The sequence below is a fragment of the Apteryx rowi genome, unplaced genomic scaffold (genome assembly GCF_003343035.1).
Source record: "Apteryx rowi isolate R43461 unplaced genomic scaffold, aptRow1 scaffold_190, whole genome shotgun sequence".
In the NCBI taxonomy this organism is placed as follows: Eukaryota; Metazoa; Chordata; class Aves; order Apterygiformes; family Apterygidae; genus Apteryx; species Apteryx rowi.
In genome coordinates, this window is record NW_020448197.1 from 1109837 (window position 1) to 1127518 (window position 17682).

At 42.6% G+C, this 17682-nt stretch overlaps 1 protein-coding gene across 2 annotated transcripts in view; it reads right to left on the reverse strand.

The window, feature by feature from the left end:
- Positions 1 to 17632, reverse strand: part of NIPAL3 (NIPA like domain containing 3) — a 23111-nt gene extending 5479 nt beyond the window's left edge. Inside the window, exons 1-14 of one of the 2 annotated variants that reach the window (XM_026062538.1) lie at positions 17575 to 17616; positions 16727 to 16886; positions 15957 to 16366; positions 14621 to 14689; positions 14350 to 14521; positions 14172 to 14231; positions 13324 to 13469; positions 12404 to 12500; positions 11005 to 11140; positions 10232 to 10320; positions 8786 to 8849; positions 7611 to 7705; positions 6699 to 6894; positions 791 to 923 (exon numbers count right to left, since the gene is read on the reverse strand). In XM_026062538.1, the coding sequence (XP_025918323.1) occupies positions 791 to 923; positions 6699 to 6894; positions 7611 to 7705; positions 8786 to 8849; positions 10232 to 10320; positions 11005 to 11140; positions 12404 to 12500; positions 13324 to 13469; positions 14172 to 14231; positions 14350 to 14521; positions 14621 to 14689; positions 15957 to 16055 (1356 nt within the window). In that variant the 5' untranslated portion in view covers positions 16056 to 16366; positions 16727 to 16886; positions 17575 to 17616. Of the gene's footprint in view, positions 1 to 790; positions 924 to 6698; positions 6895 to 7610; positions 7706 to 8785; positions 8850 to 10231; positions 10321 to 11004; positions 11141 to 12403; positions 12501 to 13323; positions 13470 to 14171; positions 14232 to 14349; positions 14522 to 14620; positions 14690 to 15956; positions 16367 to 16726; positions 16887 to 17574 lie in introns of both variants that reach the window. The other variant, XM_026062540.1, reaches the window with a different exon arrangement.
- Between the last annotated feature and the right edge of the window lie 50 nt (positions 17633 to 17682).

Consider the following 17682-nt stretch of genomic DNA (forward strand, 5'->3'; position numbering starts at 1 on the left):
GACCCGGATGGAGGGGGCGCGTCTGCGCATGCGCCACCCCCCCCCCCGGCCTGATGGGGTAACGGCTGTTGGGGGGTAACGGCCGTTGGGGCAAGCGACCCCCCGCCCCCGAGGCGGGCGCTCACCTCAGGGAGCCGTGCGGGGCTGCCGTGGGGGCCCCTGCTCGTCGCCGGGGTCGCGGCGGCTCCCCTGGAGCCCGCGCACGCAGCCAGCCCCGGCCCCGCCGCCCGCCTCGCCTCGCCTCACGGGGCAGCTGCGGCGCGGTTCCCACGGCGGCTTTCGGGAGCGGCCGCGGTCTCGGCCGCAAACGGCGCCGGCCGCTGCGGGAGCTGATGGTGCCTTCGGCGGTTATCGATGGGCTTTTACTGCGGCTCGAGCGAAGGGTTTCCTGGCTTCGCTGTGGAAGTGGATGAGCTCGCAGAGGTGGGAGTTGATCCAAACACTGTAAATCGCTCCAGGAACTTCCTACCGGAGCCCAGCCTGGGCGGCCGAGGCCTTTCGGTGTTTGTAATTAACGGCCTCGAAACACAAGGCGGGATCGTCCTGATGCCATGAACCGGGGGGCGTCAAGGAGGAGCGTGACGAAGTGCCCCAGCAGGACACGGGGGTGACCTTGAAGGCTAAAGCCAGAGGAAAGGGAGCAGCAAGAGCAGAACACAGCGCCGGTGTTTCAGGCCAAGCACAACAATTTTTGCTGCAAAAAGCCCACATGCATTCCTAGATGGCGGCTGAAGTTAATCGTTTTTACTTTGCAATTGGCCTTAGCTAGAAGACACACTCAGACAGTTACCAGATGGGAACAGCGACAATGTGTGTCCCTCTTCTCTGAGACTAAGTCACAGCTTAATCCAACGATGAGATGATCTGCTTGAACAGTGGTGATCTGAGCTGCGTGACAGTTGAATGCTTGTGTACATTTACATCTAAAATAAGCACAAACCAACATCATACTTGGCTGTATTCCATTTTCCACAAAAATCACATTAAAATGTATCTGCTGAATTTCATGGATACAAATATGTTGTTCATTAGCTTTGTCCTCACTTGTAGAGCAAGAGGACAGCTAAGATTTTGACTTCAGTACAGGAATTTCTGTGGTTTAAATGCTTTCTGCTGAAGTTTAGATATGGAAAAAGGCAGAAAGCAATGCTAAGTTCATTTCCTTTACATGTCTTGTCATTTGTTTGTTCATAGTGCAGACCTTTCCTTAAAGAAAAAAAAATTTTTCTAGAAAGGTAAACTCAGTCTTACTTGTGTAGATAAGGGATTCTGCAGTTTAGATGCAGCACAAATTTAGGTAGTAATTGGTTAGTCTTACTTACTTTAGCCTTTTTGGCTGCAATCACATGGTTTACTAATTCCATAGTACCAAGTTCTTCATCCTTGGCCAGTAATATATTCTGCTTTAATATAAGAGCTATCATGAAATCCAACATTTCCATCCATTTCAGCAGATTTTTCAGGAACATTTTAAATACTGTCTATTTTGTAACACCACCTCTTCAGTATCATGCTTCTTTTTGTAACGATCTTGACATCTGGGTTGACTGCCACCTCTTTATATTATCACTTAAGTAAATGCAGTCATCTCTGATATAACACGCTACCCCTTAAATCATACAGGTTAACAAAATATTACCATGTTTACCAGAAACTGTGGAACTTGGTGATGCTGCTTCTGTAAGCATTCAAGAAAGCGCTAGCCTGCATTCTAATATTGTATCCAGGGACTTCTAGGAAGTGCAGCTTTAATGCCAGGGTGGATGAGGCTGCTCTTGGTTTTTTTCCATTTGTGGTTTGGGACCCCAAGAGATACATTTAATTAAGAGTATCCTGAGGGTTATCTTCTGCTTATCCCCCTGGACTAAAACCCATATGGTGAGTGTTAATTAGGTTGGCAAGCATTCGATTAAGCTACATTGCCAGTATTCTAAATTTATGACCGTCTGTATCTCTTAATGGCATTGTTAGAAAACGCCCTCAAGCTGTCTAGTCTTGCAGTCAAAGACATGATATCCTGTATCTGACGGATGGCATCTCCCACAGCGTAGCATCCCCAGCTTGCATTAAATCTTTGCCGTCTCGGAGAAGCATGCTGTTGTCTCAGGTTCAGTACTGAGTTGGCAAGGATGCAAAAATCGTGAGTTAGGCCACCAATAATGTCATGCTTTTGTTTTTGTGATTTGGCTCATTTTATCTTCTTTAATTCTCCTCTAGGATATACCCAGGCCATATTTTCAAGCTCTCCTCTGAAATAATGAGTGCTAAGATTTTTTTAAAGCTCTGTAAACCAGGATTCTTAAGTAGATTGCATGAGTCCCAAAGCTGACACAAAGTATTTTGAGACTCACAGTAAAAGTGTGAGCATTAGTAATACAGTCCCAACTATCAGTTTTAGCAATTTGCATTTCCTTTACAAATAGGTTATTCAAGAAGGTTTTATTCTTTGCATGCGCATAGTACCTATGCTAGTAAACTAAACTCTGTCTTAACTTCTCTCAAGAGATTTATGGCCAATTATACCTACACTAAGAATATTGAGCACACCAGAATTACATAGGTTTTACCAGAATCTTTTATTAAGTTTCACTTCCAAAGATCTCACCTAAAACACAAATATACTTAAATACACATGCAACATTGCTTATGAAAAATTAAAGTTATCCTTATAGTCCAATACTGTAAAGCTTGATTTATTTACACATCTTAATGTGAACAAAAGAACATTATAGGCAGATCATTTTGTACATTCAGCCAACATCAGAGCTGTATTCCACAGCATAAAATTACATGTAAATATACATTAAGAATATATTAAGTGCTCTGGTGCATCAAAAAGCCACACAGTGTAGAGGCAACAGATGTCAGTTCACATTTGATAAAGAAACTAGAAGAGAGAATTAAGGAGTTTTTCCACCATTTTAGTAAAGGAGGCAGCAGTCAATTCATTTCTGTGCACATTTTCAGTGCTGGGTTCTGAAAAAGGCTGCATATTTAGAAATCTAAGCATACTCTGCTGTTTACAGTGCCCTGCCTCTCTGGAGAGCAGCCACAGATAAACTATAGTTTTGACATACACATATTAAAATGTGCTTTACACCAACAGATTATTTTTCAGCCTGCAAGAAAGACTAGGATGTGGCATGGGGCTCATTTTTATGTTTGTTTTAACTGTAAGTGTTTGCTGCAGTCCCAGGCATGGCCCTTGTCACCTCAGCCCTAAGAATATTCTGTAAAAAGTACAGATTTGAGGCTACAAATAGTTTCCTGGTTTATGGCTTGCAAGCTCTTCACCAGAAGGGATGCAAGGAGTTTATTTCAATACTGAGCTATACCCTCCCTATGTTAGAGAGACCGGAGAAGTCCTACGCTCAGTTTAAACAGATGTTTATCTTCTAGATGCCCCAATTTATGCCTTCTTAGCAACAGAGATGGTTGCTGTAAAACTGAAAAGCAAAATAGAAAAAGAAAGCCCGAAGGGTGAAAAAAAAAAAAAGTCTCATGGAGGAGAGGAAGCTTGGGAAAAAGAGCAAGGAGAGAGCACATAAAATGCACAACACATTTTTAAATTCAAGTATTGAACATAGCTGGCAGTCCTACTACCGTGCTTAACACGGCTAACACAAAGATGGCAAAGAAGCAACCCTTACAACATCAGTGCATTGAGTTTAGGCCTACAGGCTAAGAAACACCCCAAGCTGTATTGACCTGGCACAGTTGAGTAATCTAAAATATTGTGATTTGTGTGTTGTAGAAACAGACATCATCCCCTAGGGAACCCTTTGTCAGAAGATTGCCAAAAGCAAGTCTCACTGAATGTAAAGGTAACTGTCACTAGCAAGCAGAAATATTTAAACGCATAAGAGTGACTGGGTAAATAAAGCAGGACTATGGAAGTCTTTGGAGCAAAACTCCTGCCTCTAGAGTCTTTGAAAAAAGAGGGCTAAAATAGCACAAAAATATACAAGTTCAGGTTACAGCTGGAGGAAAAATTCACCCAGAGCAGAAGACTGTCCCATGTGCTGCCAACCGAGGGCTCCCTGGCAGAGAGGACACGTCGGGCCAGCAGCCAGTCAGCGCTGAGGCTGCAGGGCCATGCAAAGCCCAGGCAGCTTGCTGCAATAACTCCCGAATTGGACCAGAGAGCAGTCCCCAGACGAGAGGTACAAGTGGAGGCTCAGCATCAGAGTAGCTCTCTCCCTCTGGCAGAGGGGTCTGTCTGTCCTAATCACAGGACTATCTTTATTCCTAGAATCATGAGACAAGAACCTCACCAACTATTTACTGGCCATGGAGTCTGCACACCACTCAACCTCAGTTTTTAAGTAGAGCTAGGAAGCCCCAAGAATTGGGAAAACTATATTCAGTAACACATAGGATCATCTTAATAACAGGAGTCAATTCCATAACATTCAGGCCCTTTAGATCAACTATTTTATAACGTGGCAACCTCTGTAGTAATTAAAGAGAGAATATTACCATGTGAAAAGTGAAGTTTGTAGGTATGCATGGCAAAGCACAGCTTGTTTTAAAAGAATATATTTCCGTGGTTTCAGAACTACTAGGTCAAAACAGCTACTGCCTCATTGATTAAAACGGAAGAGATAAGAAAAGCCAGCATTCTTGTACCCTTCTCATTCAGCCTACCCTGTACTACTTTGTTTTGTATCATTAATGAACAAAAGCCACACATAAATTCACAAAAAATTGATTACCAAGGATACAGAGCCAAAGGTAGTAAATCAGTGTCATTGCAAGTCCAAGAAGATTAATGTACTGGCAATATTAGCCCATTAACATTGTTATCTTACTTGAACACAGAAAGTATTGTGGGCAAAAGAAAAGCAGATATTTCTTGAGGTTTCATAAGCCATAGTGTACAGGATGCCACTGATAAGATCTGAATTGTCAGACATGCCAAGCTGGTGAAGAAACTTCACGCAGAGGTACACACGCAGACACCAGGCATCCACGCGTTGCAGAGGGAGGTTACATATTTTTCTAAGCTACACAAAAATGTCAAAGTAGTCTCAAGTATTTCCAGATTAAATTAGTATTCATAGCTGGCAAGGCAAACATATGCAAAAGAACAGTTCTGTTGTCATGTACAATAGCAGGAATCTGGAATAACTATGTACAAGTCAATGGAGTTCTCGGGAATTTTTGGTAGTGGGAGCAGAATCTGGCCATGAGTCAATTCAAAAGAAAAGCAGAAAGCCACAGTTGCAAGTCCAAGACCCTCCTGAAACCACTGGTGTCAGTGACCACTTAAAATGTGCAGAACATAAGTGATACTCATTTCAAATAAGTTTTCTAAATGCATGCAGACACTGCTACGCATAGTCCAGGACACACCAATTAAATGTAGAATTCTGCTTCCCAGCAAAACAACTGTCTTTAAAAAAGATGATGGTATCAAAGTGCAACTGCCTAGAAAGCAGGTATAACTTGCATACACCAGTAAACATTGTACTTTGTCCCTTTCACTGGACAAGTTTCCCCTTGCATCTATTCTCCCTTCCTATCAGCTGCTGGCCATCTCTTGGAAACTGGAGAGATAAATATCGCAAGTACACAATGCTTCATTATTGTTACAGTTCTCATTGAGTGCTGGACTGTGCAAGCTTGTTTTTTTCCTTCTTGGGTCATTCACAATATTAGGCCAGTATCTTTTTTTGCTTTTGATGAAAAAATAGGTAGGGAACCCCTACCTACAAGATCAAGGCTAAGCTTTTTTAGATTACCAAAGGATTGTGGACATCTCTAAGCATCTAAGACCACTAAACAAAGTTAGAAATCCTTCCCGACCTAGAGAAAATAAGATGATAGAGAATTTGGACCTCTCAAGAACTACAGAAACTCCCATCAGATATACTGGTCACACTACTATTCTCATTTCGTCTTGTTTTTTTACTTTACAGTGTTCCTTTTGCACCATTTGATCCAACCTGAAGCTCCCACTATGAAAACTGGCAAAGATAATCTTTGTCCTAAACTGCCATATAATCCAATGGTTCTATAAAAACAATTCACATACTCAGTGCATATGTTCAACGCTAGTCAGAGAACAGTTATACAGGAAATGCCAAAGACTTACGCTTTGAAGGAATAAAGTAGCTTGCTTATTCTAACTGATTATGCCACTCTGAAGACACAGTAAGTCCCGGTATTCTTGCTTGCAAACAGTGCCATTTTATTGCCACGTTAAGGTAGTTTGGTGGTTATGTCAGAGACATGAGGATTTACAACTTTTTCAGAAATCCTTCACGGTCTATATATGAAAGATTAAATCCTGCCTTTCTCTCACTGTGGGCAGCTCCTGAAAATTTCAGTTTGGAGATAAACCCATTCCCAGCAAGGCTATAAATTGCGAGTCACTTCTCTTCTCACGGCTCTGCCTTTCCACAACACCTGCTATCTCATCGGTTTCATACAGTCACAATACTGCACTCACCATTTCACGCTCCCAGATAGCAGCCTTCAAAGGAGAACTGTGATTTACTTCTTGCTACAACAAATGCTTTCAACTTCACAACTATAGAGAGCTGTTTATTAAAATAATCATCCTTGAAAGTTGAGACAAGCTTTAAACTATATCAAGGTTAGCTTTACACTTGCTTATATTTTAAACTGAGAGAGGTAAATAAATAAGGGTCATATTTCTGACGATGCAAATCAGTTCCTTAAAGGTCACTCACTCCTTTTTGCTGTGTTCCAGCACTCTGTAGGGTGGAGCAGAAACTCCTTTGTAACCATGTTGCTCCTGCACTATTGGCAATGTAGCTGGAGTATAAATTTCCGGCATGTTGTCATTGTTCTCTAGGGCACCGTAGGAAAAAGAAGCTTTGAGGTCAGGCTGAACTGCAATTCCTTTATCGTGCATGTTCTGCATGCCTGAAAAGAGCAAAGACAGAGATTAAATGGTTAGGAACAAAAGTGCATTCTTCCTGCGCTCTGTTAAATCAGCAAATTATATAGTCTCAGGGTTAGTGATATGTGGCTCATCAGTTCCTTGAGTGTTAAACGAAAGACATAGCGTTTTTCTGCTTAGCAGTAAAGCAACTAATAGAGAAATAAGCTTCTAGTGAATGAGGGATGGCAGTCAGTTATTTATCAAATGCTGCATATCTTTTATATTGCTCCCCAGAAAGATAGTACAGCTGTATTTCCCCAAATAAATTTCTTCTCCTTCTGGCCTCTATCCCTTGCAGTGTACCTCTGTCCTCCCCAGTTGGTAAATCTTCCTGCTCGAGTTGGACCAAGCCCAGTCCCAAGCAAATGCTCAAAACCTGCTCATCTCCATCGCCTCCCCAGATAGAAGACAACTGGACAAGGCTCTTCTGTTAAAACCTACCACTCCCCCTGGCGTCACAGGGCCCAGAATAAGTGACATCCAAGTGGCATATTATCCCTTCTCTGCTTCATGCAGAACATGCATATACCATCACCAGGTGCAAACAGCAAGCAAGAACATGAGAAGGAAAAAACAAAAAACAACATAGCTGCTTGATGAATCAGGATACAGAAGAGAGATTAAAGCATGAGTTTTCAGTCTGAAACCCAACAATTAAAAAAGACAAGGTGATAAAGCACTGGATTTTTACTGTTACCTGGCATAGCATCCATTGATATGTAAGGTTCAAAGGGTACAGATTTCTTCCTGTTTCTTGTGATTAGGAAGACACCTAGAAATGCTATGAGGCACCTGAGAGAAGACAAACTCTGATAAGGTGAACGTGAAAAGGGAGAAGAGCCAGTGTTGCATGTTGCTTTTTCTAAGTGCCTATCATGTAACACCACAAAATTCAGAACTGAAAGAGACAGAACTGTGGAGTTAAAATTACGGGGAACTATTTCAGCTGAATAACCCTCTTCAACAGTACTGAAGTCCACTTAGCAACTAGCAGTCAGAACAACTCTACCTATCAAAAGGCAGTGAAAAGTTTTCATGTTAATTATTTGATCTTGACTAACTAAAGGAGAAAGGAAGCATATCAAAATTTGATTTGCTGTAATGAAATTCCAGGATTTAACAGTCTGAACTTTGAGGGATTTCCCATAGGTAAATATACTGACAATTGTCAATTTTGATTTTTACAGTACATTGACAGAGAAAGGTAAGGTTCATAACATTAAGCTCCCAATTGTTTTTTCTGTATTAATTTGAAATATATTTCAGCATGTTCCCTGCTTATGGAGAGTTAATCATATCAAGACACTGTGCTAGGACTACATGCTGAGTTACCCAGTAAATGTTTTGCTGATCATATCTGTATTGTGTGAATGCTCATGCTGTAAGAAACAGAACTCCTTAAGTCCTGTCATAATTCAGTGAAGGCTCAGTACAAAACCTGAAATGAATTCCCTAGGATGACTTTTCTTTTGGTTATTCAAAAATTCTTCTAGTTTCAAGAGCAGGAGAGCTTAAGAACCTTCCAGTTCATCTTGAAGGGAAAAAATATACTGGGAGAAAAAAAAGCTCCATATGCCTCAACATGCAAACTGATCTCCACTTACAGTCAGGAAGAGATTTCCTGTGTGGTACGAGTGTCATACAGTTATGTGTGACCCAGTGTTATGCAATTCCTCTAGAGCATCCAGTATCATTCAGACAAGATACTGGAATCTGTGGGCCACTGTCTGTTCTAATAGAGAAAGTGCATTCAGATTGTCCTCCCCTCCAAGACAGAGAGTGCAGGAAACAAAATATATACATTTCTTCAGGTTTAGCCATATAAAGAAATACTTTTCAGGTTTTAATCAAAGAAATTTTTTAAACACTTACCCAAGTGCAAACATACATATATGGAGAACATCTTCACCAGTGAAGTCCAAGTAGAAAGTTGCTCCTTGAAATAGAAATAATTCATGACATCTCTCTTCCCAGCTTACATGAGCAATTAGAGCTAAACCTCCAGCACTGATCAGTCCAGGTAACAAATCATGTAAGATTTCTATTTTTATAGTCAGGCACCTTTGTTCTTTGAAAGGTCTTAAAATAGAAAAAGGTGACCCAACTTCTTCTTTAACAGATACTGTTTATTGACAACAGAACTATTGCAGGTCACTGTACTAATCGACCAGGGCCAGAATCTCACCATTCAGCAGTGGTTACCATACATATAAACACAGGAGACCATATTTCCAAAGTCTGAATAACAAACCAAACAGAACCTAATTGCAACAGGATACAAGTTCTTGACCCCAATCCAGTACATACAGGTCATCCTATAGGACGACAAATGTCCTCAGCGTTTTGGATGTCAGCAGGACAAGAAGCCTAGTCCACAGATCGTGGCTGCTACTCTTTACATTTCTAATTGAAGTAAAGTAAATAAACTGACAAATCTGAGAGCAGCATATGGCTGGGAACACGACAGGAGATAAACATTAGTCAAAGAGAGGGCTACAGACTCTCAGGACATTGAGGAAGAGGGTTAAAGGCAATGTGTAATTTAAGGGGGGAGCTATTGCCCTTATATACCTAGAAGGGCATTACTATTTACACAGACAGTATCCATCTTTGTCTAGCAGATGCACTTTTTCCCAGCATATTCTTTTTTGGTTTTGCTCACATGCCTTCCTAACTGACAAGAACAAAACATAAAAAAGCCACTCATCAGGTTTGAAGCCTAAGGGGGTTCAAAGTGCTCGTCTTTGTGCATACAAACAGAACTTCCTTATGTGGGCAAGGGCTGAAACTGGAGTAATCTGTTCAGACAGAAAAGTGCGTATAAAGCCAAGAGCAGTTGCATCTTAGATACAATGCTAACAAGACTATCAGGAAAAGAATTGTAACACTTGTACAGAGGAAGCAAATACATTTATACACATTGCATCAGACATATTTTAACAAGACCTGAATAAAAATACACAAGGTGAAATTTCAGCTGTGTATCCGAGTTGCATGTCTAACAGAGCACACATTACCCTCTTCTTTTTCTATACACTAGTGTGGCATGAGCAATACAGTTTCAAACGTAAGCATCCATGGACAACAAAATGACAGATCTTAAGAGAAAGTTTTAACACAGTCTAATAGGATAATTCACACTTTGGAAAAGAAAAAAGAAATAAAGCCAGCTGCAGAAGAGAGATGACAAGAAAATGCAAGTCATTGTCTTGCTGAGTATTCACCTTCCTAAACTGTAAGTGAGGACTATTCTCCAAAATCTTTTCCCCTTCCTTTAAAAGGGGCCAACACACTCTCAATGCATTTGTGCACTGTTACCTGCTGTGATTGCTACTGTTGTGGACAGGATATAGCCGATGCTGGCAATCTGAGATGAGTCATACAGCTGGGAGGCTTGAGACAGAAATCTGCAATACAATGACAGATGACATGGGTTGATTTGGGAGGAGTACTCAAATTGTATAGTAGTTATCGTGGGCTGGTATAGTACTCCTTTTTGGAGGCACATTTCAAAAGAATGATGCTACATAATTTTAAGAAACTTTATTCTCTTTCTTGCTAAACCTGCAGCACCATCACTTGGAATTAATAAAAACGAGAGAAGAGACAACTTTATTGCTGTACTTGCTAAAGGCAGAAATTATTGCCATTGACCACAGGGCCAAAACGTCACCAAGATTTTAAATAACTTCTTATCTCTGTTGCTACTGACATTTTACATTATTACAACAACAGAGGAAAAAAAATGAAGCATCATCAATAATACCGACACCACTTTGGTTTTGGCCAGTGCAAAGATACCATATTTGATCTCTCACCATTTCATTTGTACCATTGTTTTGCAAATACTTGAATTGTGTATAAATTTGGGATGTAAACTACTTCGCAGTATCACTACGTGGACTAGCAGAGAAGAACACTGTCCCAGGCTCCTGTGGCCAGGATTTGAGGACAGGTCACAGAAAAGAATGGCTAACTCCTCTCACTAAAATTTGCTCAGCATCCTCCAAATGAGTAACAAGCAGTCCTTTGATTACTGATCCACGGAAACCAGCACAGTTATAGACAAGAAGAGAGTGAACATGTCTTACGTTGCCTGAAAGATCGCTGTAGCAATCATGCACACCAACATGATATAAAATATAGGGTAGTCGAGTTGGAGGTTTCCTTGTATTGAGACAACAATCATGCCTGCCACAGCCTTCACGGTCACAACAGTCATGGAACCTGTGAATATTTACCAAGACTCAGCTGAAGCACTGATACATGTGCTCAATGGGACAGAAACACTGCACATGTGCTCTATACATGACAGACAGCTGCAAACAAAACCAAAAGCTACAGGCACTTGAACCCTTCTTTTGCCAGGTCAAATGGGTTAGCAAACTGCTAACTTTATTCCCAACTCTGCAAATTTTAATTCCAACAACTTTAGTAAAGTGATCTTCAGTATATCGCTTAACCTTTAACCTTAACCACAATTCTCCTGTTCATAGGATTGGGAGTATTTACCAGTTTTCTTGAATGTTTAAGTAGTGCTGTACAATCAAGTGATGGGAGAATATAACAATTTTCATTTCTGGTGACATATTGGCTCTATTAGTAGAGCTAAAGAAGTTTTCAAAACAAGAATTAGAAAGAGCTAATTTCCTTTCCAGTTCCTGTAAGCATAAGTCTAGGCCATTCAAAATTAAGGTAGTTGCTTTGTCTAAGATTCACCTAGCCTTTGAAGCATACAGTTACCGAAATCCAGCCTCCCACAGCTCATTAAAAGACAGACACTGCAGTGATGGAGGATGTATAAATAGCAAAGCTTGAGGACTGTGACATAGATGCTCCAGCACGTCACAACTGCATCACTGCCTTGCCATTATTCAGCCTTTTTTAAAGTTTAATTGACCCACCTGTTTCCTAAGAAAACAGATTAATGTGAAGAAAGATACAAGTGAAATTCGGGCATATCCAGAGTCACTGACAGGATCCCACTGTAGGCTATGGGAACCTCAGGAGCATCATTTTAGCCTATGCCCAGAGCCTCTCCCAGTTTAAACGGGGACATACTGGCATGGCAGAGCATTTGTTATTTCTTTGATCACATGGCAGATCTTCATCAGAGCCAAAAAGACCCTGAAGTCAAATCCTTTCTTTCATCCACTGAATCTGCCCTTCTTCTCCATTGAAAAGATATACCATGCTCTGCATGCATAGATTAAAATTAGGAACACTAATAAGTAACTTGCACTTCCTGCATTTTAGAGGTTATATGTCCTTATGGGAAATAATCTTCATAGAGCAAAGATCATTTGCAAAGATCCTAAATACCACCACAAGATATGGGCTTTATCTACTTTGTAGTAGCATTTCTAAAGTAGATTGGTGCATTTTATGACATTAGTTAGGTCAATAAAGTTCCCTATAAACGCTTTAGTTCACTGTAGTTTACTGTTATAATCCAAGGCTGGAATATCTTACAGGTCTGTATCAACTTACCCAGCAAAGCTACCAGGAGAAGAATAACTACAATGTAGTTTGCATTTTTCTCCTTGTAAAAATATAGCAGCAGGCAGAATATGATGATCTCCACAAGCTACAAAAAAAAAAAGAGTATATTAGAAAGCGAGGGGCAGGGTGCTTGTGAGATGATGGGGTGGCAGTAAATGGGACTCTGAGCTAGTCAAATACTAGGACAAATCAAAGGAAAATCAGGAGCCCACAAAATTATAGATCAAATTTAGCATGAYCTCAGATTCTAATTAGATGAGATATTTAATAACTTCTTGGAGAACAGAAGCATGGGACACTTTTGAGATTATTTATGTTCATGGTAAAGCAGCAGATCAAATAATCCTGACTGAATATTCACATTATCGATCTCAGGCTGCTTTCCCCAATGAGGTTCTTTTCATGGTCCTTGCAGCATGCATCATATTTAATAGCCAAGCCTATCTCCTTTAAAAAAAAAGCAACAACAACAAAACAACTTCACATTATTTTCAGTGGGAGCTGAATGGCTCCTGAGAAAGTTACTCTAAAAAAAAAAAAAAAAAAAAAGCCCAGATGTGAGCATGGTATTTGGGTACATCTGGAGCAGCTGCTCTCTGCTGCCATTAATCTATTGCCACAGGCTGTGACTGGCAGGTCAAGGAGAGAGCAGACTTTTTAAAAACCTTTCAGTTAAACATATTTAAATCCTAACAGAATAACTCAGAGAAAGAATGTAAGTGTTTCAAATTGTGCGTGCAGATATCCACATGCACTGCAGAACCGACAGGGGCAAAAGCTGGCATAGGTTCATTAATAAGTACAAGAAATACAGCTAGCAACCATAAAGAAAAAGAATGCTTGAAATGCAACTCCCAATCAGGCAGGTAGCAGAAAACAACTATCCCCCGGTTTATGGGCCATCTTACCATATACAACAGAAATGGCCAGCTCACTAAATGCCTAGTGATATTCTCTCCTGTCATCTTCTCATGACTATTAGGTCCAAATGTTATCAGCAGATAAGTTCCAACAATTGCCAAACCACAGCCTACAAAGGACAAAACATAGCGCCCTTCGGCAACCAAAGGACAAAAAAAGAGAGGACAAGGTTAGTGGGTTAGTACAGATTCATGGAGTTAATATCGCACATGCACAATGTGCATTAATGACATCATGCGGATTCCTGTGAATGACTCATTCCTCCGCCCTTCATGCCCCACTTTCAAAATATTAGAACCGAAAACCCCCCAGGCAACATATCTGCTGTGAGTTGAGAAAAAGAGCTCATACCAGGTAGCATCTGTTAAACAAATAGGAGCTACGAGATCTACATCTGGAGCTTACCCTGCCTGGCACTACCTACAGACCATTTTCCAGGAAATGGAAGAATGAATGTCCCAGTTCTGCAGACACTGGCACACACATGAAACTCAGCTGATTCAGTTGTGCCTAAGCTACTGCAGAGTCAAGGCCCAAGGCTATAGCTTCAGCCTGGAGAACCATGATTTTTAGATCCTGCTAACAAAAACCATTTCCACGTGTTTCTAAAAACAGTGATATAACAAGGTGAGATTCTGCAGATTTGGCACAAGCCAGAAAAACAAGAAAATCCATTTTTAACAAACAGTGGATGGAACGACACATTTCTCTGAAAAGGCATTATAGCTAGTGGAGATCTTGCCATCCCTCTAATTATGATTCTTAAGAGGCCAAGCTGTGTGCAGGATGGCTTGTAAACAGAGAGGAAAAATAAAAAAAGAACTGTGTAACTTACTTAGAAAATCCTTGGGCTTCCATTTTTCTTTAATAAATATAATTCCTATGATTGCACTAGCTATAAAAATAAAAGAAGAGCGAGAAAAACAGGATGAGTTATATACTGGCCCAATTATCAGCAGTTTTGCATTGAAATGTATGCAGCCTTGCACGACAAGCATCTGTCTCCACCTTACCTATAACAGACACTGCACTGAGTGGCACAATCAGTGAAAGAGGAGCAAAGGCATAAGAGGAAAACACTCCCAGCTCTCCCAGCACAAGCAGAAACAGTCCGCACCACCATGTCTTGGTTCTGAAGTAGGCTCGGGGGTCTTTGGAACCTGCCAGCCGGATGTGGCTGTATTTCTAGAAAGGAAAACACAGGCACAGAAGATTTGGCGTGCTTGATACTTTTTAAATGCAGAATGCTCAAGGCAGGATCAATATTTGTTTCATGACACTTACCTGGAGGTTGAGTGCAATACTGATAACAAGATGTCCAAAAATAGCCAGTAATGCACCAATCAAGTTCTCCTGTAAAAACAAAGTAAATATACAGATATTAAATTTACCCACTGGACCCTGAAGGAGGTAGGGGGTTTTACGCAACCGGGAGAACAGACTTTTAAAACAGCTCCTAGATCACCTGTCAATAAAATCCCTGTTATCTTCCACCCTTTCTATGCGATCTAGGGCAATTCAGCTGAGTTCCATGTGCCTCTGTTCCAAAACTTTGAAACTCGGGTGAAAAACAACCCTCCCTTAACTGACAGTTCTTATGAAAGACTTAAATTAGCATACATATATTTGCATTCTTTGCAGTTACTCAGAAGGAAAGAAGACAACACTACACATAACAGTCTGTCCAGGCACTCTTCCGTTTGAAAATCTGTTTTCATAGGGATATTTGTTATGACTTTAAAGTTTCAAGTTCATATCAGTGGGAAAAAAAAGCTCTTTCTCAGGCTATAAGAAAGTAAGACTCATCCAAGCAGCTTCAGTCAAAAACACGYGAGATATTTTCCCATAACAGACAGTAAAGTTGGTAGAAAAATGTTGCAGTGAGATCACAGACACAGCCAGAGAAACTCAGCACTGTTGGCTGGTTAATCAGCTGGGCTACAGCTTAGAAGGAACGGAGAGAGCAGTGCCTCTGCTGAAAAGCTCCTTCGTGCAGCACAGATTTGGGGTTGCTGTCTGGACTGTGAGAGTTTGCAAGCCTGGAAGATGCTCCCACCAGTCTGGTCAACTGCTATACTGCACCTAGGACTGTGTTCTCAGCAAAGTACTTTTTCTGGTGAAAAAAACCCACCTCCTTGCTGGGATTTTCAGAGCACCTTCAGAAACAGGGACTCAGAGAAAATTCAGTTGGGAACAGCTCCACTTCCAGGTGGAGAACAAGGAGGAACTACAGCACCGGGGTCTGTTCCTACCTTGGCTGCAGGCTCTGTGCATGACCGTGGGTAGAGCCACTTGAAGATCAGAACACCTCAATTACTGATGTGGGAGTTAGGCTGAAAAGGCACCGAGCAGAGTTTATTGCATCTAACCACCTTCAGACATCCACCTGACCTTTTAACTGCTGGTAATTCTTTCTCCACTTTGTCTAGCTCTTCAAGACACAGGATTTCTTTCTTTCGCTCACTGCTTATATACACAGTGTGTAAGACACTGGGGCCTCCAGGCACAGCTAAACACAAAGATAGTGCACTTTCCGCAAAAACTAAGCAAAATACATCACATTATAAGCTTACTTGAAGAGATAAGGCCTTCTAGGGGTACACTGGGGTAGAAATCTGACCTTGTAAGAAAAGGAGTCTGTATGTGGCTGCACAGAAACCGCTGCTGTGGCCAGTGGAAGCTGCTGAAGTTGCAGAATTGGACCATTGCCTCCTTCCATTTTGGTTTATTGGAGTGTTTGCTTTTCAGCCTCTTCGACACTGGAACTGCTCTTTAAAGAGGAGACTCAGACTCTGGTGGAACCACTTCATCTGTAGCTTTGTACCACTTCTTCCCTTCCATCCTGTTTTGCTTAGACAAAGGACGATTAGTTCAGTGAAGCACAAGAAACCTCTCTGTAGGCTATCTGCTGCTTTTCTTCTGCCACCGCACTAAGCTGAGATGGGACAGGTCCCCCAGGCAGAGGTGTAGATCAGCCAAAATTCCCAGCAAGTTAGTGGGGCAGCAAGGTTATATTCCTCCAAGATGACACTAGGAAAGATTAAAAAGGAGAATCAGGTCAAATGAACTCCATGGTACAACACCTGCAATGAAATCCTGGTGAAGAACAGACCACAAATCTTACACTCCCACAGAAAATTCTCTGCTATCAAACTAATACCTGCACATATCATCAGAGAAAGCAGAGTTTAAATGGCTTCTCAGAATGTCTCAAACACCAAAACTCACACAGTACTTGGTTTACATAAGCTCACAAACCAGGTGAAGGCCCTGAAGGTGACTTATATTTGGCTGGTATTTAATATCAGGCCTTTCCATTTGGGAAGCTCTGATCAAAAAGCCTCTGAAGTCCTCCAAGCCCTGCTTTTCTTTTCCCTAYTGCCTGCTGACCTCTGTTGTTTGTTCAGGACACAGCATTACATCAGTCACRCCATTCCCATGTGCGGAGGTGACAGCACTCCTATTCACGTAAATAGAGGTCATTTTAGTTTAATTGCTGGGAGCGGAGTTAGGAGGCTAAATTCCTTGGAGACAGACTCATTGCAGGTGTCTGGAAAGCACATCACAACAAAGCTGTCTGAGATCCCTGCGCACCATGATGGCTCCTTTCCCCAAAGACCTCAGGGAACCTCAGCAACCCTGAGGAAAAGATGATGGCGGAAAAAACCCTTTGTACGGAGAGGGACGCTGGGGTATGGACACCTCAGGGTGCCATCCTCACAGGTGACGGGTCCCTCTTGCTCTGCCAAAACACTACCCAAAACAGCGCGGGCTCAGCGTCCCTTAGTCTCAGACCCTGGGCACTTCGCCCACGCTCACACCTTGAGGCGGCAGGACCCGTCCCACCCGCAGGCGGCGAATTGCAAGCTCTCTGGGCTAACTTGGGCCGGCGAGGGGTTATGTGAACGCACAGGCTGCCCAAGCGTGTCCAGCACCACCGGCATGGTGGGGAGCAGGGGCAGCAGGGCGGGGGGGTGGGGGGGGGGGGGGGGGGGGGGGGGGGGCAAAAGCACCCTGTCCTGAGGGGGCAAAACCACCCCCTGCCCTGCACGGCAGGGCCCGACCGAGGGCCACGGGTGCCCCCAGGACACGCTCCCCGGGCCAGGCCGCCCTGCGCAGCCCCGCACCCGCGGCCGGGCCCCGGGGGGGGACCGTTTCCGACTAAAGCCCTCACGAAAAGCGGCAGGAGAGCCCCAAAGCCAGGCGCCGAGGAGCGGTGCCCCCCCCCCCGCACTCACCTGCTCCCGCCGGGCGGCCCCCCGCGGCTTCGCCCTCGACTTCGGCCCCTGCCCGGCCCCGCCGACTTGCCGCCGGCCCTGTCAGCCCGGGGCCGGGCCGCCGCTGGC